This window comes from Ammospiza caudacuta, chromosome Z, assembly GCF_027887145.1.
Source record: "Ammospiza caudacuta isolate bAmmCau1 chromosome Z, bAmmCau1.pri, whole genome shotgun sequence".
NCBI classification, from domain to species: Eukaryota; Metazoa; Chordata; class Aves; order Passeriformes; family Passerellidae; genus Ammospiza; species Ammospiza caudacuta.
The window spans coordinates 6832900-6856084 of record NC_080632.1 but is presented as its reverse complement, the minus strand read 5'-3'; the positions used below and the strand labels follow the sequence as shown (position 1 = coordinate 6856084).

The 23185-nt window shown below is 41.5% G+C and overlaps 1 protein-coding gene across 1 annotated transcript in view; it reads left to right on the top strand.

Annotated features, from left to right (window-relative positions):
* Positions 1 to 23185, top strand: part of PLPPR1 (phospholipid phosphatase related 1) — a 119801-nt gene that overhangs the window by 74231 nt on the left and 22385 nt on the right. The window contains exon 3 of the mRNA XM_058823785.1: positions 14103 to 14291. Coding sequence (XP_058679768.1) covers positions 14103 to 14291 — 189 coding nt within the window. The remainder of the gene's footprint in view (positions 1 to 14102; positions 14292 to 23185) is intronic.

The window sequence follows — 23185 nt, the reverse complement described above, 5'->3', positions numbered from 1 at the left end:
AGCCTTTTATCTTCTTCATAAGTCTTTTCTTTCTTTAATGACCTTGAACTATCAACAGAATTTTTCATAGCAAAAGAATTTCTTTTCCTCTTAGAACTAAACATTTATCAACTTATTTTGGCCTTTCATGTTCCATTGCACCAGCAAAATATTTAAAAATATATCTTAGTAATAATTAATTGCAGCCTTCTGTAAAGCTGCTGGCTTTAAAACACAATTGCTCAGCCTTTCCTTTTCTTCCTTTCCTCAACAGTTAGCAGTGAAGCATTAGTCATTTAAAACTCATACAAAGGGTTTTGATGCATATGGGGAAAAGAGGAGGGTTACAAAAATGCTTAAACATGTCAGAGTGCCATGCCACTACAGGAAGAAGAGGTGGAATATTAGAGAGACTGCTGGAAGAAGTAATTAATAATAACAAAAAAGTAGCTTTATAGCAGGGCAAAGAATTAAATATTGCAATTTGTTGTAACTGATTGACCTATGTGAGTGTCATCTTTGAAGAAAAGGAACAGAGTAAGGTCCAGGTGCATACCTGTAAGCACTCTGACTGGAAAGACACAAAAGACGTCAATGCCTGTTCAAGTCCTCAGAGTAGAACAGTAGTTCTATTACAAAGAAAGAGCAATAAAATGTGTTAATTTTTGCCACATGGCTGGTGGAGGGAGAGACCCTGCTGCAGAAACTCTGCTGTGACCAAAGGTCTGACCACAGCATCTTGTCTCTGTGTGCCATCCACTGCTGAGAAATTGCTTGCCCATTTCTAACCCCAAGAATGTCCATAGGTAATGATGCTTTCAGAGGAAAGGTTGACTGTTAACACCTTTCAAAATCAAGGGAAACAGGACCATGTTTTTCAAAAGCAGCAGGATGGGAAGAGTTAGGCTTCTCTGAAGCTTTGTGTTTACCCTGAGATTTTCTGGGTTGAGAAGTACTGTAGAAAAACAGTTCTGTTCTGTCTAAAAATAGAATTTTCCAACATAAAGAAGTTTCTGCTGTTCTTCTAAACCTCACAGCTCTCCAACTTGCAGTTTACCTACAGTATTCACTAAAAAACTATGTGGATTATGTACTGATTTGCCTTGGAATTAGGCTTCCTTTTTTTCACTTTTGCATTGCTCAGAGTGACATCTTTTAGAAACCTGACATGTTTGGTTTCTTTCTGAGATTCTCTCCCAAGAGGCAGACTGGTGACCAGAACAAAAGAGATGAAAGCACTGCCAAAAATGTGTGAGAAGGGAGCAGATTTGGGAAGTGCTTTCAGTCTGAGGAAGGTGAGAGAATGAGGAGCTCTCTGAGGAGCTGCTCTTTGTAACCATGCACACTATAGGAATTTATTATAAGGTCTCTGTCTCTGGAGAGATGGTCCCTGAACTTGCAAGGCAGAGATGCTCAGAAGAGGAAAACAGTTTCCCCTTTGTTTAGCCAGATAAGATCCCAGCAGGTTTTAGATCTGTCTGATAAACATCGTTTTTACAGCTTTTTTGGTCTTCTGGAACAATGATGTGTGGATGAGGCAATGGCTTGTGGATTATAGAGCAGCTGGAATATTGGTAGGTTCTTTTGTTCAAGGAGCAGTCTGGGAATCATCCTCTGGACAAGGAAGATGCACAGGGTATAAGAATAAACAACCATTCATTGGGATGACAGAGTGGACACTGCACTGCTGTTGCACTACTTAGTGTTTATATGTCAGAGTGGCAAAAGTCCTCAACTTCTTCTGCCTTGAACATTGCTAAAAATGTCACCCAATGCATCATTAGCATCCATAAGACTGCAGTCTGAGAGCAAGCAAAGGGAAAGTAAGTGCTTTTGACTTTGTGCAGATATTTGTTGCTTTAGTATTTTGCTTTATCCTAGTTCTCATTTTCACCTGATTCTCCCACTGTCAATCCCTTCAATTTTCATAGAGATGCTTGCTTTTCTGCCTGCAAAGACACATTAGAAATCAAAATATACCTCAGCATCTCCCTGTGAGCAGTTTTGCTTAGGTACCACATGAAGATACCCAAGAGCAGTCATGAAAAGCATACTGAAAAGATGTGTAAGTCTGTTGTGTCAGAATCCTGTGTCCTGTCTGGATCTGTTGCTTCTCGACACTTGGACAGTAAATTGTCCTGACACCTCTATGTAAGTGAAAATAGTCATTAGATTAAAAAGCCTTTAGAGTTCATGATGGATTTAACAGCTTTTATGAGCCATTTGTACAGTGAAAACCCATTAGTCAGTGAACCATTATCAGGGGTGCAGGGCAACTTGGAAGCTGTTTTAGCCAAAGGCAGCTTTTCAACTTTCCAAAGCAGTCCCTGTATTGGGCATTTTTGGAGGACACAGATACATGGAAATAAAATGCATGTGTGCCACACATTTTATTCCCATCAAATCAATGGGTTTTTTATGGAATGAGTGTGGTACTTCAAAGCTAAATAACCTCCTATTTTGTGGTTTTTGTTACTGAAACTAGGCAGACAATGAATTATGATAAGATTTTGCATTATTTCTAGTGGACTGGGTGACTCATGTCAGTGTGGTCCAGGTTAAGAACTGCTGTCAGAAAGAATCAAACTCAAGGCAGCCTTTCACAGAAGAACACATCTTGTTCAAGTTAGAAGGGCAAATTCAGCACCAAGTTCTGATTAAATTCTTTGAACTTGCTCTGAGTTTTTTAGGAGTTTTCATTACTTTGCTATATGCAACTATTTGAGCAAGTTTTATGAATTTGGGTGTTTCTGAGGCTGGAGCAGACCAATAGGTAGATCCAGAGCATAGTTTAGAGGAGCAAACCCTGAATCCTTTCAAGCACAATTTGGACACCAGTTTTTTGAGAACATCCTGGCAGATATTTTCTGTGTTCTAATGTTCTTGTGGCCATGAGCGGAAAGCACTCCTCCTGCATTTAAAAGAACCAGTGGAAAAATGTTCCAAATCCTCCTGCCAAACACGCTCTTCCAAATCAGCTGTTTCTAGCAGTGGCTGTTCACATGAAGCTGTTCACAATTTCTGTTCACATGAAGCTGTGCACAACTCCTGTTGAAGTACAGAAGTTTTAGATGCTGGATTTCATGGAGTCAGTAAGAGCTATTTTAACAAGTCCTGGAGATGATTCCAGCATTTTTGCTGTTTGTTTTAGGCAAAGGCTGGACAGGCACTACAACTCATTTTCTGTCAGTCCCAAGGGACCACAGGTATTTTCCACCTCAGTACCTCTCAGTTTGCTCTCTCTCTCAGCTTCAACATCAAATCTTTCCACTTGGGGAAAGCTGTGTAGTGCTGCACTGAGTGCCTATTCTTGTCATTAAAGGTGCTGTATCACTGGTGCTGGTACACACCTGGAATTCTAGTGGTGTTCTCTCCATTTGAAAAAGGTGATCCTGCAGATGTCGTGATGGGGAGATGAGGAGACAGATTAGGCAGGACAGGAGAGTAACTGTTCAAAATGCTCTTGATTTCTTTTAATTTAATACCAGAGTAGTCAAAATATATCTCTGCTCTGCTTCTGTTGCTAAAAAAAAATTCATTCTGAACAGATGCCATTTTAATGAAGACTTTTATGTTAAGAAAATCACTTAGTCTCCACCAGAATTTGTAGATCATTTTAAGGTGTTATGTGCTGGAAACAGCAGTTTCCTGGCTGTGTGTCATTTGGAACTGGGTAGAGCATTAATGCCACCTGCTGAAAAGCTTCGTGGGACTGCTCAAGGGAAGATAAATATGCTGTACTTGTGTCTTGGAGGTTTTAACAGCACTTGGTAATGGTGATGACATTCTTCAGGGGCAAAATAAAAATACAATTTTTTAATCTGATATATTCTCCCTCTTGAGAGGTGGAAGTTTAATTCTCTTTTCCCCTTGTATAAATCTCACTCTTTATCATTTATCATAATTTATCTGAAAGGGTATCAGACCCCATTTTTCTGGGATCTTAAAGGAAAATTGTAGTTCTCAATTTTTGTTAAGAATCCTGATTTTCATACATAGAGACAGCCAGTGATTTCACAGAAGTTCAGAATGTCTGGATTTATACAGCTGTTTGAGGAGCACATTTCATTTCACTATTGTTTTTTGGAAACTGATTTTTACCATAACAAAGGTCTGCATGTACCTGAGAAAAAGATGTTACATGAAATACAGAATGTGTATTTGAGGGACAGAAAAAGTGTGGAACATACCATGGTGTCACAGATACAGGAGGCAAAGCTAGAGAGTCTGGCCCTAAAAGCAAGACCTACCTGATTTTACAGAGTAGTTTGCTACTGTAGCAGTCAAGCAACATTCTGATGCCCACCTTTAAAGTGTATGTCTTCCAAATGCTGCTTAGAATCCCTAACTTACTGTGTATTTAAGACTTTTCTTAATGCTCTTTACAAATTCCATTCCCGCAATCAAGTGGTGATGTGAAAATCTCCACTTCAGTTTAAAAGAGTTAGCTAAATTTCCAGCTTTTAGTTGCGGGAAAGAAAATTTACTAGTGTAATTCCTGTCAAAAGTTTTAATTTATGTCTCTTTGCACTACACATACAGACAGACTGTGGATTGATGTAAATTACACAGATTTTAATCCAGGAAGGTCAGGCCAGGTTCAGTGACTTTCATGCTATTAGTGAACAAAGTGAGAGTGACATCACAGTGTGCCAGGATCTGAAACCAGCCCTGAGTAAAAGATCAAGGAGCAGAGCCAGTGCAGTGGAAAGCTCTTCCTTTTTAGCTCTGATCCAGCTAGATCAGCTTTCTGACAGAAAACCTTTGTAAACCACCTTCAATAAGGTTTAGAGGGGGAAAAAAATATTCTTTTTGTTGTTTGCAACTGTTGGAAAACTAACAAGAGAGAAAATCCTACAGACACTAACTCCTGGATTTATACTTTTTAAGTAATAATTACATTATCACTGTGGTTGTTTTTATTTTAGAGTCAGTGGAGGAGAGGAATGTTGCTATTTAAAATTGCCTTCTGGAAGCACCTTCTTTCTCCAGGTCTGTTGTGAGGTCAGAGTGCAAGCATGGAAAAGCTGGATGCATGATCTGATGTCAAGGAGCAGCTGATGCTTGTGAACAAATACTCACTGAGAGGGATGAACCCACCCATGCTTCCTGCTCATGATAATCCCCTTTGAAACTGCTGGCTGCAAATTTGCTGGTCTTAAAATAATTTTCTCCTTTTTCAAACTACGCAAACCAGAGACAAAGACTTCTTTTAAAAGTCGGGATGAAGACCACAGTAAATGATTAACCAAATTACTATTACCATCTAATGACCTGAAATTCCAGCTGTATTTAAAAAAAATGAGATGATGTTGTGAAAAATACAGAGGAACCCCCAAATATATTAAAAACATAAAACATTATAGGCTCTGCATGGATGTTTGGTAGTGTGGCATTTGGAATTTAATGTCGCATTAATGCCCCCTGCTGATAAGCCTTCAAAATCTACTTTGAATCAAGCTCAGAATTTAATAGTCTTCTGCATCAGTACATCCCTTATATTAAAAAAAAAAAAAATCCAAAAACATCCAGCATATATCTCATCATAACTGGGTTCTTCTTAAATAGATCACATCTCTTTCAAGTCTGATACATTGCAAGGTCTGTGCTGTCACAAAACCAGTAACAACAGCTCCTTAGAATTGTCCCACATTAATCCCTTCTGCTCTTGGTTTAGTTTAAGGTCCAGTTATGTAGTATAATTGGATAAAATCTGAATGTTAAAGGCGAAAAGGAATATTTTTATGATGATTTCATAGAGAAATCAAATTATTATAATGAAATACCACTTGCCAAAAAAGAGAAATTGCAAGAAGGTGAGCAAATATTCAGGGTAGTACTAGAGGACGCTGAGTCACAAAATCATTGATGTTGGAAAAGCCCCCTAAGACCACTGAATGCAGCCCTTAACCCAGCACTGCCAAGTCCACCACCAGCCCATGTCCCTAACCCATGCTCCTACATGAGAAGTCTTTTCATAGCTTTTATGATCTATTTTCTAGGTAAAAATAAAATATATATTTAGTATTGATTTTTACAGAGATTCTCTTGCTAATAGCATCACAGGTATTACTTTGATTCCACAAGAGAGAGGAGGATTCATTTCCTCCCTCTTCAAGACATGGGGGAATTGCTTTTCCTCTGCTGTCAGCGATTAAAAAGCCACTACTGTGCTTTTTCCAGCTTCCATCACCTTTGCTGCTGCGCCTTCCCTTTGTCCATTCATCTCCCTGCCTGTCTGAGGTGCACAAACGCTTGTGCAAGCGCCCACAGCGTTGCCTGGCCACCTGAAGCTCATAGGGACATCCACCCCTGCACTCATTGCCTCTGAGGAGGGTGAGGAGACAGATCTGTGCTGTCCCCGTCCGGCATCAAAGGCTGAGCTTTGCTCAGACAGGGCTGATGTAGAGAGGCTCTCCCAAGGCAGCCCAGCTCTTTGTGGTGCAGTGGGAGAAGGCTCAGGCTGTCACACACACAGCGTGGGTAGATGTCCCTCCGTCCTTCGGGCTGACAGTTTCAGCCTCTGATCAACCTGTGGATCGTACTTACCTGTCAGAGAAAGTAGGCTTAGATTTATTACATAAGAATCACTGGTGAAAACTGATTCTTTACATGAAAAAGGTTGAAAAACTATGTTTTAAACTGAGAAAGCTAGAGCAGTATATAAATTGCACTGAGTCATATAGATTGAGGTAATCAAGGTGCTTCATACAGTTGCTTATTTTATTTTCTACATATGAAAAGGCTGCACTGGTTAGAGCATTTTTAGGCCTTTATTTCTGCTGCCATTAAGAGGCTTGTACTGCTTTAACTGCACCATTAGAGCTGGAGAAATCTGGATTCTTTATGTGGGTGAGCTCTTAGGTAACATTAAGCTATTGCAGTGTAGCACCTCGCCATTTTTCAAGGACCATTATATAAAAAAAGAAGCCTGAAAGAGTTTTAAACCAGATGTCAGTATTTTTAGAGGTCATGCTACTCTAACAAAACAACTTCTGCTGAAATAAGTGCCTTAGGAAGACATGAACTCCTTTTTTTTGGTCTGAGCGTGTTTTCTTTAGCCATACCTAATCCATACTTAATTTCTAAAATGGTGAAATAAGACAATAAGTTCATGAAATGGACTTGTAAAAAGCTCTGCAGAGACTGCTTTGATTTCTACACAGCTCCAGCTTCAAAAGCCTGTGTGTCTTAATAAACCTCTCTGCCTCCACTGCCCAGCTTGTGCCTGCCCACTGAATGGACTTCACAGCCACTGTAACAAAGGCACATCCTGCGCTGGGCTGCTGCAGACAAGGTTGCTGTGTGCCACAGTGGCACAAAAAAACTGATGTCAGAATCAGTTATATAAGGTGAGGGAAAGAGAACACCTTGGGGAGTGGCAGCGTAGAAAGAGTGCTGGATTTCATATTTAATCTGACAGTGTAAAATAAATGGTTATTCAGCATAATGAAATCATTCACTTGTATTTGTTTTACTATTACGTGGAATTCTAATAAAGGTTGGTTTTTTCTCTCACTCTTCCATTAAGCAAAATAATGTTGCAATGAACAGTCCTGTGTCTATTTTTTTGTCCTTGTTGTTTTGCAGTATTTTCATAAAAAGCAGGGGATTTGCTGCATTCAGTTTCTTGGCAATAATAAAAGATTGTGCAGTCACCCTGATCCTCATAATCCATTACAAACATTAATTTGCTGCTCTTGCAGTCTTCAGGAGCCTTTGCTGTCCAATACACTTCTCCTTCCACAGACCTGGGAGTGCTGCACAAGTGAAACCTTTAAAGTTGAATCACTTGTGATAAAATGGCACACAACAGATGCTTCACAAACTGCTGTAGACTGAGGCTTTTGCCGATACCTGAAGGGCTCATCCTGCTAATTCCCATTAACAGATAATGGGGGAAAAGCACCTGCCACCCTCACACCTCAGTGTGAGATTTCAGCTGCTGGCACATCTGGATAGGCTTTCAGTTAGTGGTAGTCTTCATCTTTGCTATTTGTAAATACAAGTTTGTCTGAAGGCATGTTCAGCATTTCCTTACCACTTGACCACTCCACTGTGTGAAAATGTAGATCCTTCTTAAGACATTGTAGTGGGTCTGTCAGAATAGATGATTTCTGAGAAGAATTCCCAGAGAGAATACTGTAAAAAGGCTTGGCAAAATAACTGCTTCAAGTCAAATCTACTATTTTCTGGGAGTCTGCAGTTCTTCTGCCAGAAGGAAGTTTGATTATTTAAGAAAACAAAATATACCTAAAATTTTTTTTTCTTTATTTCAGTTACAAGCACTATGAAGGTTGGTTTACTAGGTAGAGATCAGCTGGCCACAAAAATACAGCCAACACATGTAAAAAATATTGATCCAACATGAGTTTCTGAGCCCTTATCCTAATAAGAATACTTCAGGAAACAGACATGGTACTTCTTAAATAGAGTCTTGATCTGCTTTCAGATGGGCAGAAATGGGTCTTTGAATTTAATAATAAATGTGATTTGTTCCAATTTGCTGTGCTAACATCCCTCTGCTGCAGCTGCAAGACTGGAGCTCCCATCTCCAAGGCAGAATGACAGAGAGACACCTGGACCCATCCCTGGGCTAAACAGCCTGGCATGTTCAATATTTCTGATATTATCCAGTAGAGAGCACAGACACACCTTAACAATTCCTGTCAGCAGAAACTTGGGAGTTATTTCAGGACACACAGGTGTCATGGCTCTCATCACCTATCTGAGAGAAAGCACACCAAATTGTTTCAGGTTTTGCATAACAGTGGGTCACTAGAGTTCAGGCAAAAGGGGAGGCAAAAATATGACCAAAATGTGTGGAACTGTGAGCCACAGCATGTGTGTCAAGGGTTGAAAATGCTTGTGCAGGTTTGTGGTGCTCATGAAACTGTGGCAGTTTCAGTCAAAGAAGTGAAAATCACTGAAATTTGCTGGAAACCAACTGAGCAAAGGCATCAATATGTATCTCAATGACTATCCACTAAGGAGCACCACATGCAAAATACTGGTTTGACTTCTTTCAGGATAAACTAAAAAGTCATAATTTATGCTGCCATTTGTGCGCAAGAACAGTTTTTCAGTTTTCAGTCGTGCCCATTAAAGGTGCTGTAAGATATATTATGAGTAGACTGTAGGAAGGCTGATAAGCAGAAAGAATTTACTTATTTATGTATAAATAGCAGCAATGCTAGGGGGGTTTCAAGTTTACTCATATGGACTTGCAATATCACTTAAATAGTGACAAAGCACACAGCAAAAGGAGATTTTTGCAGTGGCTGTGTGCCTATCTTGCAGGACAGGCAGGTTGTATGGCTAAAGGGTACACCAGAAATTTTTCCAGCATCTTCCTTTTCTCCATAAGTTTCTTCCTCCTCTTAATAATCCTCCTTAAGAATTCTGGGGAGTCTTCAGTCTAAGCTGTTCAAAATTCTGTCTCCCACAGTGTCTTCCCTCTTCCAATACTGATCTCTGTCTTTTACAGTTTTATGCCCCTTTTCCAAGTGGAGTTGCCCTCTTGCTTGCTTACTTGCAGAACAGGGACTTTTCTGTGAGTAACAGTATTAAAAAAAAAAAAAATCTCCCATTTGTGGAGGATACAGGGAAGTGCTTTGCAATGAATTACGAGAGTGCATACAATGTGGGATTTCAGCCCCACTACCTGGAGGTGTAATAATTTTATTTGGATGTTAGAGCTCTCTGAGTTTTGCTGTCAGGGACTCTATTACAGTGCAGAGGAGGATTTCTGGATATACACCAGTGCCCTAGAGTTAGTGTAACTAACTGTACTGCTTACTGCGAAGATCCTCCTTCTTTATACTTGGTACACAATCTGTCATTAATGCGTGATTAACTCTACACCAAAAAAATTACCCATTACCCAAAGAGGATTGCAAGACTTGCTTCCTATTCCTTAAACATTGAAGAAAGTGGTTTTTTGAATGCAGAGAATGCCCACAGGTGCAAGTGGAGCAAGGGAGGTCTGTGAGGGCAGAGTGGACTCTTGGAGCAGGGCAGAATTTAATGGTGTGTCAAGGGATGGGTGTTACGTGCTACATAATTAATCCATTTAAATGACTGAGGGAAAAACACACCCCAGTTGCTTAAGTCCAGCTTGTCAAGACTGATTTAAATTCAGCAGGAATTTTTAAATGGGACTGAGTCAGACACACAATTTTTCTTAGCACTACCATGAATGAGCTTCTACAGAATCAGGACCTAAACATATGTATCATTGAGCCTTTTCATGTGGAGATTATTGATTAATCCAAAATAATTTGGTCCAAAAGAAAGATAAATCTTGGCTCTGCCACAGGCTCTGCTGTGACCTGAGGGCAGTCATTTTATCTCCTCAGCTTTTGTCCCCTCTCTGTAAAATGATGATAAGAGCATTTTCTTAACTTACAATGGAGCAGTGATGATAAATATTAAGGATTATGACATGGTTAAACACTGAGCTAATGGAGGCCATTAAGCACCTTAGACTTATTAGCAGCCTTCTGTTCACTGGCTGCCTTTCTGAAGTTATTGAGCATTTTTAATTTTTCCCCAAGTAAACTCGAGGAAATGAGTTAAAAAGGATTAATAAATAAACCTTGCAAAATCTTAGTGTTAAACGACATTGTGTTTTCTGAATTACATAATGGCATGTTTTGTATCTTTAGTTTAAATCAGCTTACCTGTTCTTCTCTGCTTCCTTCAATGTTTGGAAACCTGAAAACAGGGAGAAAAGGCTACAAAATTCAGGCCCATTTGATTTAGACCCTATAGTGCTCATAATCCAGGATATCTACAAGGCAGTACTGCATTTGTTTTTATCCCAGCACCCAGGGAACATTCGCTGCCTTGCCGGGAGCCCTCCTGTCTCTGACGTCCCTGCTTCTGGCCACTCTGACCCCTTCGGGCACTTGTCATCTCACTCATGTTAAACACATATTAAATAGTTACCACCTGGACAGGAACAAGGGAAGGGAGAACTAAAATAAGTTTCTGGTTGCATTTTGCTGAGAAGCTGCTTGAAGTGGTGAATACTCAAGATGAGGCAGAGGAGGTTGCCGCACAGAAGTGGTCAGGTCTTCACTGACTGTACCAGCAGCAAAAATTTTGCTCTTGTCTGTGGTCGTGGCTGACTGTGCTTTCTGTATCTCACATCATCCCCTGGGGTGTGGTAAGGTCTGTTTAGCTGGAGGTCAAATTTCTGCTGTCTGCTGTGGCTGTTTCAGTGAGATGGTGGATGTCACCTACAGGACACAATGTGTCCACAATTCAAATCTCTTTTCACAGATTATATGGTTTTGGGGGATTTTTCTTTCTCAGAAGAACAAGACAGAGAAACACAGGGAGTGTGAACAGAATTGGGTTCATTATTGAGGTGTTTTGAGACCAGGCTGAAAGGTGCCTGCCCATGGCAGGCAGATTGAAATGAGCTTTAAGGTCCCTTCCCACCCAAGCATTCTGTGATCCTGTGATTTGAGATATTTTAGGTCAATATCAATGTTGAATCAGTCAGTCAAGAGCTGTATTTTGTATGCAAGAGGGGTTTTTGTGCAGCACTGAGTCAGCATTTGACAATGGAAAGGTCAAGGTTAGTTGTGGAACTGCTGTCTAGAGACTGCATTTAGGATAAGTGACATTTTCCTCCCGTATCAAAGCACCTTATTTTTTGAAAAGCATTCTCTTTTCCATATGACACCCAGAGAAGGTTAAAAGTTCAGTAACCTGCTTTCTCTGTTTTCCAGTAAGAGGAGAAAAACCAGCTGTCTGTTGTGTCATGTATTATTTATCATTTACCTGTGTTTGCCAGCTGGGGCTGGCAACCTGAAGTATTTCTGGGAGTATGTTTGGGATAGGAAGGGTGGGTCAGATTGCTTTTGACAGCCCAGATCACATGAGGTGCTGGAACTGAGTTTAAACACCTCTATATGCAAGCATCCTGTAATCTCCAACATGTTTATGTGGGCATGTCAGGTAGAGTAGTGATAGTGTCATTGCCTTTCTCTGTGTCAATTAACAAAGCTGAGTTGCCCAGGTTGATCAGAAAACCTATAGCTGCTCAAGGAGTTAAATTCAAATGTAATTTAACTCCTGTGTCCTTAGTTGAGGGACTGTGTTTGTACTCATGGAGGTTGCTGTGAAGGTCTTTGGGGAATACACAGATAGCAGCATCTTGCTGTATGTTTGTTAAAAGAATTTATTCTGGGCAGGTATGTGGTCCTGAAAATAATACATCTACAAAATGATATGGTTAATTTGAAAGGTAAAAAAAGGTGAATGGAGTGTCACAACTATGGCTTCACTGTGACATTCTTTTAAGTCTGTCTTACAAAGTGACACAGCGGGGTAGTGGAGACTCCATCCTAGGAGATGTTCAGACACCCTCTGGGCATGGTCCTGGGCAACCAACTGAAGTGTCCCTGCTTGAGCAGAGGAGGGTGGACTGACCCCCAAAGGTCCCTCCCCACCTCAACCACTTAGGGGTTCTTGGGTCTGCTACTTGCATCAATTACTAATCTGATTTCATTATATTTTCTTATTTTAATCCAGCTCTTACTCAAATATACAATAACTTTAATGGCTGGCTGTGTGTGCAGAGACGTGCAAGAGGAGTGCATGAATAGCTTCAAGTGTATCTTTGAGACAGAATTGCCAAAATAAATTTTCAGAGGTCTTACAATAATCTTGCAGCAATACAGTTTTAATGCAGAGATCCTGGAGGCAAAATACTGAGACCAGGACCTGGTTATTCCACTTTTTTCTATGGTGTGACTAGATAACTTGTATAGTTAAAAGGACAAAAATAGTTGAACAGTGACAACTTCTGTAATAGTGGCACTAGTCTCCATAAAGAGGATTTTGAATCAGATCCTGTAGTCACAATTTAAAATCATAGGATTTGAGTTGGAAGGAACTTTAGAGGCCAGCTAGTCCACCCCCTGTGCAGTGATCAGGAACACCTTCCATTAGACCTGTTGCTCAAAGCCCAGTACAACCTGACCTTGAACACTTCCATAGTTGTGATATTCACATCTCTCTGGGTAATCTGTGCCCTTTTTTTACTACTGTCATTGTAAAATACATCATCCTTATGCCTCATCTGAATCAAGCCTCTTTTAGTTTTAAGACCATTACCCCTAAAAAAAAGTTATAAATCAATTACTATTTTTGTCTTGGGTGAAGACTGTGATGTGAGATTTTCTTTGCAGCGTGGCAGAGGGAGAACAAGAATTAGTAAATCTGCTTATTTTCATGAGGTGAGTTTTGGGACACTTTGGTGAGGTTGCGGTGACGTGTTGCTGAAGCAGTGTGGGAAGCTGGTACTATGGATATACACAAAAAAGCAGATTGCTGAGCTTCCAACAAGCCATTTAGGAGCCATGAAGTATGGAAAGAGAGACCAGAAAGGCTCCTTGAGGTTCATATCTGTCATATAAACGCAGCTTCAGAATCAAGCCAGCTTTTTCAAAAGTGGCTGTGGTAGAATGGGTAAGTCAGGCAGTGCACTGAAGTCCTCACAGGTTGCTTGTGGAGATTTCTGAGCAGACTTGTAAAGCTTTACTCGTAAAGAAGCAGCTCCAGGGAAAAGTGAGTGTCAGGAGAGAAGTCTTCCTCTGGATGCATCTTCATCTGGGCCACACAGAGGGCTCATCTGAATTAGCACAACACGCACGTTCCCCAGCACGGGCTCGCAGCTGCAGCGGGGAAGCGTTTTGGCTTTGGCTTCCTCTAGGCTTTGTAACAATCCTTCCCACTCCCCTGCCACCGAGCACAGGTTTTTTAGCTGCTGCTGCTGTCTGTGCCTCGCTGCCATCGATCCCTCCTGCGCTGACACTCACATGCCCTGTGAGCTGTCACAGCTCCCTGCGCGCCGAGCGCGGACACGCTCCCATCTGAGACGTTCATTGGCGTCGTTTGCCAAAAGGTTTATGTAACAGATGTTGCAAAGCAGAGGCACAGAAACACACACACACACACACACAGAGGCTCACACACCATTATGGCAGGGGTTGTCAGAGTGACGGTGAAGGGAGGATGGTCCACAGCACTGGAGTAGCTCGCAGGCACAGCTGCATCTGTTCAAAAAGCAACTAACGCCTCTCTCTGTGACTATGCTTTATTTTCAGCTCGTCATCATGGCTGGGACTGTTCTGCTCGCCTACTACTTCGAGTACACTGACACTTTTCAGGTGCATATCCAAGGTTTCTTCTGTCAGGATGGCAATTTGATGAAACCCTACCCTGGGACGGAGGACGAGAGCTTCATTTCACCGCTTGTGCTGTACTGTGTGCTGGCTTCAACCCCGACAGCGATTGTGAGTATGAGGAATTATCTGAAATCCCCATAAACAATAACAATGGTGCTGTGATATCTTTGTCTCCTCACCTCTCCGTTTGCATGTAATTGATTCACACTTAGCAGGATCTCTGTTTTGCCTCAGCCTAATATGATCTTCATCAGTTACCTCCAGGAGTAATTATTCTGAGGTAATCACAATGCAAGGCTGAGGGATAGAGCTTGTTAAGCCTTTTACAATAGCTTGCTTACTTCAGTGATTAGTTGTGAATTTCCTGGGCTCCAGAGAGGCTCTAATGCAAAGGTTATGTATTACTGGAAATAAGAAAACGGGATAAAGCTGAAGTAAAATCCAGGTCAGATGTGCAGTATATCCAGGATTATTTCCTGCTATATTAAAAGGACTGTTGAATGGCCTTAAAAGGCTTAGATGAGGAGAGGGATGCTAAACACAAAGAAAAATATGAATGCTGTTTTCTTTTTTTAATAGTTTCTTTGTTTCCAACAGTCACTAAACTTTTTTTTAACCTGATTTTATTCAGTATTCAGCCAGTAAAATGCAATTTTTCACTTTTTAGCTTTTCTATGCAGATTAAAATATTCAACTAGCGGAGTACATACAATGCCAAACAATTTATTGCACTCACTGGTTAGCAAAACTTCAGCCCTTTTCCATTTTCCACACAGAAATTTGCATATTTCACTAACAGCCCAAGCTCTGGTGAATTTGTAATTGCATTGATAAATTCCTGTCAGACTCTGTTTATGAACTTTTGTTTCATTTCTTTCTTGCTATTTCTTCTCTGTTAGTATTTATTTCTTGTATTAAGTTTGCTTTTCATTGCTTTCAAAAGTTGATTAAAGCTGCACATTACATATTTATTTTTAAATAGTGAGTGCTTCACCATAGTTTGTTTTAAGTTTTGTTCTGCAGTAATTTTAGTGCACCAAATCATATTCTTGTCACAGAATGTGGTAAGAAGTGTGAAAGGGATCTGCAGAAGAGGCTATAGGTTTTGGTACAGGACACTTTCTAAAGACAAGCAGGTGTTTTGAAGTGGATTACATCATAAGTTTATGAAAAACATCTGCAGTTACAGAATTATTTTATGTATTGGATGTTGTTGCGTATCAAGGATTTCATTTTACTTTCTGCTGCAATAATAGATAATTTGAAAATAAAAAAAACAAAACCAAAACAAAACAAAACAAAACAAAAAACCAAAACCCCCACATTTTGGACCTCCCCCATCAACAAAGTGCCAATGTTCAGGGATGCAGCATTCACAAGTGCTTTTTGTAAAGGTAGGTGGTGGGTCACAGCCATGCCTTGATTCCAATGACATTAATCAGTGGTTTGTCCCTCGATTACTGATAAAACGTTGGGTAATGAGTGTTGCTCTTTATTTGGATCTTCTATTTAAATCCTTGCTCTGCCAAAATTTTATGCTAACCTTTCAAGTTTTGCTGCACTGGATCAGCATTTTCTTTGCTTTTTAGTAGCCCAAGAAGCTTTTCTTAATTACTCTCCTTTATGAAAAGCTGAGTTGGAGTCTTGACTTGGCAGTGCTGGGTTAATGGTCAGACTTCATGATCTTAAAAGCCCTTTTCCAACATGAGCAGGTCTGTGACTCTTTGAAGAGTGCTTTATTTGTAGCTCCCATAGCCCATGTTGAACACAAAGAATGAAAGGCTGTAACGAATGCCAGGTGAGGTTGTTGGGTGCTGAAGGGACGATCAGCTCAGTGCTGTGTGGAGCTGGGTTCTGTGAGCAACCCATCCCATGCAAACTGTGCAGGAATGCTGGCCTGGGTCCAGTCAGCACCCTGGGCTGGATGCAGGGATGGTTTAGCTGGTAACTCTGCCTCTTGGGCTGTGCTGTGCTGCTGCACTGGACACATTTCTCCACACAGAGAAGGCAGGGTCAGGGTCAGCACAGGGTTCTTGGCACCGTGCTCAGCACCAGGGATCTCTAGGTACAACCTCAAGGAGACAGCAGGTCAAATTCCCTTGGCAAAACATTTTTTCCCCCACTTTTAATGCAGTATTTATTAATGTATTGTTTAATCACATTATTTAATTAGTTGTATTGTTATACTGTATTATTAATACATAATTCAAATTTTTAATGTTCTGTTACTTAATATTGGGTTAATCTTCAACCAGGGCATATGTCAGAGATTTTTCTGTCCTCCTGACTGATGCTCATCACAAGATCTTTATAGGAGTAACCTAATTTTGTTCCTCATTCCCACATTTTCCTGAAAGACCTTCTTCTCTTTGCACAGTATTTTCACATTTGTCTTTGGTTTGTAGCTGACTCTGCAGACCAAATTCTGGCAATGGTCATCAATAAAAAGATTATAAATGAGACAGAAAGTGAGCTCAGATTCTCCCTAAACTCTGTATTGCACTTCCCTGCTGGTTAGTCCATTCAGAATGTGAATATCCTCATGTATCATCCTGTGCCCAAGCGGATGCTGCCTCTCACTCAGACTGCCCACAACCTGGGAAGAGAGGTTTGATCCAGTCGAATGTCCCAGGGATTTCAGTGCGAGGAGCAGCCATTTCCATTTAGACCGTGATGATTTGTACTCTTTAAAAAAAAAACAAACCCAAAAACTTCCGCACAAACAAGAGATCCACACAGCTGTTCCTCAAGGGAGGGAGCGCTGTGTGCATCCACTGCCAGCTAAGGTGTAGCTTCACTCCCTACACTTTGCTCTCAGGAGGAATCACCAACGTTGTGCAGCTCCACCACCTAGACACGACTTAAGTCAGAGGTAATGCCATTACCTTTGCAATTACTCATTTCTCCTCTGCACAACACTCACTGCTTCACTTCCTAAAGGCAGAATGGCTGATTTGGCAAATGGTTGGTTTGATGTGACAGCAAGTTTGATCTCTCTGTGTTGCTTTCACATTACCACGGTCCTGACACCTCATGCCATGAGAGGAGTGATTGCTGGTGGAGGCCAGCAGCAATAAGGTACTGGCTCATAATAAAATCTAAAAGGGCTTCTGGAGCTGTAGGAGATGTCCCAGGGATCTGTGCAAGCTCCCTCATCTGAGACACAAGCAGCATTAAGTGCAGTCCTGTGTGCATGGGTCTGGGGAGGACTCAAAGCCATGATTTCAGCACAGCTTTGAGGTGTTACAGCACTTGCAAGCCAAAAGGGAACATCTTTGTGAACTTAATGGAATATCTTTGTGTCTCTGTCATTTGGCTATGACACTGGGCATGGGGAAAACAAACGCATGTGTTTTATTTCTGAGACCACTTTGCAGAAGTGCTGCTGTGGGTTGGTACCACTGTATCTGCATTTCCCTGCACTTTCAGTGGCAAAATAAATGTGACTGGCCTGGTTTTATGCAATTTTATCCATTGCTTTTGAAAGATTTCTCTAAAAATATTCTGGGATGACTCCACTACATTCATCAGTGTCCCTGAAGACTAGCTTTCCCTGTTACGAGGTTACTGCAAAGCAGCCAATTCCCCAGCTGGCACTAAACAATCCTTCCAGAGTTCAGCACTGCTGCCTGCTCTGCTCCATCCAATGTGATTTATCTGCCCACCCGAGAGAAGCAGAGAGGCTTAGGAACAGAGCCAGCTTGCTGAAATGAATACTGAGCAGTGGCAGAAAGCTTCAAGGGCACTGTTCTCTCTGTTCTTCGTTACCTTAAAGTGAATAGAAAGTGCCACTACCATTTTCACAGAGGTTAGTTTCTTTCTTTCTGTTTCCAGGTGGGAAGTAGCAGCCTAGATGTAATCTGTTAACTGTCCAGTGCTATTAATTTGTGCAAAGGAGTATTTGTTTTCAGATAAGGTTGAAATCAGTCAAACCAAACCCAGTCTGATTATGAAATAGAAGCTGAATTACAGCGTTGATCTGAAGTAGGAGGAAATTGTTTCAACTTCTCTCTACAATCTGCACTTACCCCTCAAACTTCAGAAATATCCTTCTTCCCCATGGTTCTCCCATTCTTTCTTGATTCCTTGGCTTTGGCTTAGCACAGCCATGTTACTACAGTGATTTATTTCTGTAAGGGAAGCCAGGGAAGCTCTGCCTGTCGTGGCTGATTCCCCTGTGGCTGCTCAGCTGCAGCTGCCAGGAGAACCAGGAACGTCTGACGCAGTTCAGAGCTCTGCTACAGCAGCTCCTTCCCGGCTTTTCCAGGCAGGAATCACCAGGCTCTGCTGGCCCTGGTGCTGCCAAAAGGCACAGCCTGCTGTGCCGCAGCCTGCTGCCCACCACACTTCCCCCTGTGTCGCAGGTATCTTTTTATGAAAAATCTTTTTATCCTTTCTTTAGGATTTTTTCCTCCTGAGAAGCTAAGAGGCCTCAGGAACAAATATTAACAATGATTATCTGCTGCTGTGGAATGCAACAGGTGGATCTGTGATTGGTCTCATGTGGTTGTTTCTAATTAATGGCCAATCACAGTCAGCTGGCTCAGACAGACAGTCTGGGACAGCTGCCTTTGTTATCATTCTTTCTTTTTCTATCCTTAGCTTAGCTAGCCTTCTGCGATGAAACCTTTTCTTCTATTGTTTTAGTATAGTTTGAATGTAAAATATATCATAAAATAATAAATCAAGCCTTCTGAAATATGGAGTCAGATCTCCGTCTCTTCCTACAACATAAGAACCCCTGTGCTGCCACAGCTGGCTGTGTCCTCTGCCTTCCCCTCCTGGAGTCTTGCCAGGGCTGGTGGGGTGGTGAATGAGGAGCTGGGGATACCAAGGAGTGAGGAAAAGGTGTGCCCTGTGTAAATGTTTGTATTCTGCTGTTTGCACACCATTCTGGAAGAATAAATACACTTTCTTGGTTTGGTGCAACACTTTCAGGCGTTTCTGTTGACAGTGTCTCTGGGACTCTGTGGTGGTCCCAGCCACATGCCAGTTTGTGAGGAACAATGCAGGGATGTGGAAAAATGTGTATTTTCTTCATTAGAACTTCAGTATAATTATTTTAGACAGTTTTACCACAGTATTAGGTTTTTGAGCACAACCCTAAGACAGTTTTGGGTTTTGAGCAGGCTAGAATATAAACTGTGGATTTCAACCCTTTTGACTTAAAATAAAAAAGAGAAACAAAAACAATAAAGCAATTTTCTTGTTCTGGAAAAGTACTTGCAACTGTTCTTTGCTATTGTTTTCATTCAACAACAACAACCACCCACTCCAAAACACAATGAGGTGAGTAATTGAATGCAGATTGAACCCATTGAGTTTGTATCCTTGGAAAATTAAAAGTGAGCTGGCATTGCAACATTCAGCTGAAGACACTGCTTCATTACCTTGTGTAGTTTTGCAAAATACAGTATTGATTCTTGGGGCCTGAGAACACCTGTCCAGGGTGTGATGGCAAAGACAAGAGAGTGTCTGAGGGAGCTCTCAGCCGGTCCCTGTCCTCAGGAATATCAATGATAGTGATCTTATCAGGGAAAGCCTCTGCAGGCTTGGGTCAGGACCCTGTCTGTGGATCACAGCAGAAATCCTGTGTCCTGGGGAGGCTGTTGAGGCAGACCTCAGCAACCCTTTGCCTTCTGAGGTGCCTTTTCTCAATACAAATGTTGCTGGTTTGACCATAGAGTCTCTCAGCTTCACATTGTCAATACCGGGTCCTGAGGGTAGCAGATAGGATGGCAGATCAATATTCCTCAGGGGCCAAGGCTAAATGTGAGGGAGATTTAAGGAATTAAGGAATTCACAACACTAAGTGAAAGTCAATATAAACCATGTTCTTAGTGGGGACTGTGGAGAAGAGGAAAACAGACTGTTCAGATCACAAGAGGCAACCGTGCAAGGGACACCAGCTTCAAAAATTGAAATGGATTAAAAACTAGGCAAACTTTAACAATGAGGGTAGGGAAAAATTGAAGTAGAGGCTGTGGGATCTCCATCCTTGACGTCATGAGCTCCAATGTAGAGCCTGAAGGTGATCCCTATCCTGACTGCAGCTGTTCTAATACAAACTTCAGAGACATGACAATGCAACAGGGCAGAATTGCTTTTGGCCCAGCTGAAGCCAGTGCTGATGAAACACCCTCTGGAACATTTTGCAAAGGTGACCTTTTGGTGAAGAGTCCTGCTTCTCCCAGGGAGAGAGATGCTGAAACTGGCTGCTTGAGGCTGAGAGCCCCACAACCCTCATCTGCTGCTATTCTCTGTTTCTGAGCACTCTGCATGCAGCTTGTCTCACAGCCAGTGCCTTCCTCATGTCCCCTCCTCTCCTTGGCTGCTGTTTGAATGCTGGAGACTTGATTAATTTGGTTCTTTCTATTTGTGACATTAAAAACGCAGCCACACGCATCCTTGCACAGGCTTTGGGAAATGTCATACAGCTTGCTGAAACCTGCCCAGAACTGAGAGCAGTGGTGTCCCAAGATCTAAGCTCAGTTTTGTTTGCTGCAGAGATTTTTTTTGTGTTGCAGCATGTCCCTGGGTGGGGTTTCAGTGTATAAAGTGGTGTTAAAAAAGACTGACTGTGTCACAAGGGTGCTGTTAGAGTAAACAAGTTGCAGGATTTAAAAGCTCACAGAAATTAGAAAAATGCTAATTTAATACCTAGGAAAGACAGATAGGTCATGTGTGCACTTCACATGATTCTCCCTAATGTAGGAACTCCATTGTCTTCCTGTGATGGAAAATAACATCACTTGTACTTTTTCATGAAAAGTAGCAGAAGGAAGTAACTTTCACAGAGAGGAAGACTTGAGGCAGTCCCAAACTGTGGAGCATCCTGCGTCTCTCTCATGTATCTTTGCTGGTCCTCCTCCTTCTTTATCCGTGTGGAATAAGACAGTGGGAACTTCCACACAACCCTAGTGTTCATTGGAAGTGTGAAAAAATTACAAAAATAGTGTTTTCACATTTGTCACAAGTGGTGAGTGAGTGAGTGAGTGAGTGAGTGAGTGAGTGAGTGAGTGAGTGAGAAGCAGGAGGGCTGTGAGTGTCACCAAAACTTCAGCAAAAACAAAAACTCTCCAACAACAATTTTAGTGTTAGAGAATGAAGGCATTACTTTATTTCTGGCCAGGATGTTGTTCTGTTCAGGATGTGCAACAGAAAAAATTTCATCCTCACATAGGCTGGCTGTGCAGAGAAAATCATTCCATGCCACACGTATTTTAAGAGATTTTTCACAAACTTTATACAATCAAAACCCATAGATATTCTTTGGTTTAAAGTTCATTTGTTCCAAGTTACTTAGTTCTTAGTATTTGGTTTCCTACTCCTTACAGATATTTTCACCTCTGGTGCTAAGCAGGTTCTTATTCTTCTCTCTCCTTCTCCAGACCAGGGGTGTTGTCTGGAGTTGATTCATGGCACTTGATGGCCACTGATGACTGTTGCCTTTGGTGAATCTTCTTTTCTGCTCCCAATCTGTGGAGATTTTAAGCTCATCAGGCCTCCACCTGGTGGAACAATGCCCTAAAGGAAAGAGGAAAGAGGAAATAAACCCTAATTCCCTTTCCCCAGGGCAAAGGCAAACATATGTTGGACTTGATGATATCAAAGGTCTTTTCCAACCTAGCTCATTCTGTGATCCTGTGAAAACTGACCAAAGTTATGAAATAAAAAAAAATTATAATTAGGATATTTTCCATCATGAGGTGCAGCCTCTGCCAGCAGCTGTGGGACAGCAAGGAGTCAGTCAGGGCAGATCCAGCTGAGCAGCTGGAGTTGCAGTGAATCTGTAGAAGATTTTCAAAGGGAGAAAACAGAGCTGAGGCTGGGGCAGTAGGACTGGAGCACGGGAGGAACCAGATTGTGGCACTCTACATGCACAGGAGTTTGCAGAAACATGACTAAGGAGAAGTATTTTGACTGCTGGAGAAGTGAGCAAAAGCATTGCAGGGGAATGAAGAAGGGATGCAGCATTTGCTGCCTCACCTTTGCTGCAGCATTTGAACTGAGGTACAAGGCCAGTGTTCTCTTCTGAGAAAAACTGATAGAAAGAACAAAGGAGGTTAAAAGCTGTGCCTGTCAGCACCATCAATAATTCTTCTTCTAAATTTAATACAACTCTTCCAATCAGCTCCTCAGCCTTGCCCCACTGCACAATTACTGCAGGAGGGCAGCTCCAATATCCCACTGTTTTGCAACCTCCTCTCAGTTGTACCAAAGACACATTTCTGCATAGTTTATTTTAGTTCATCCTCACAGAAACAGGTCTTCTTGTTGTTCACTTTTTTAAATTTTTTTAACAAAGCTGTGCAAATGATCCTTTGTGTGAGCTTATCAGAAAGTGCTACGGGGAAAAAAAATATTCCATATCCTTCTAAAAGCAATAGTTCCATTATTTTGTTGATTAAATTGAAAATTAAATTTACGAACTGTCAGTAATCTGTGCAGGAGTGCAGGGAGTATGAGGTGCTAATGCTGTGCTGAGAACTTGAAAGGGGAGATGAGACATTTCACTGTCTGAAAATGTCAGCTGAAGGACTATCATGGATAAAAGACTGTTGAAGAGGAAAATGGACAGATAATTTTATCATCTACTGGGTCAGGATGAGCCAGGAAATAAGTAAAGTGTGTGCAGCAGAGGGCTTTGAGAGCTGAACATTGAGGGGCAAGTATTTGGTGACACTGCCAGTAATGGGAAGGCAGGGAAAATTGAAGAAGTTTTCTCACTGGAGAGGTTGAAATCAGGAGAGGAAAAATGCCTGCTGGGTCAGTACTTCTGATTCATATTGGGCTTTGGGTCATCCTTGTATTTTTACCTGGTAGTTATAGGAAATGGAATGTGAGCAAGAGTTCTCAAGCAATATGTCCTCAGTGGAGATGAGCTGCTATTTTATTCAGAAAACCAAGAACAAAAACACATGCAGGGCACTACCTTTGCTTCCCTGTTACCTACACCGTGCCAGACTGCAGATCACTTTCAATCTAGTGCAATTCTCCTG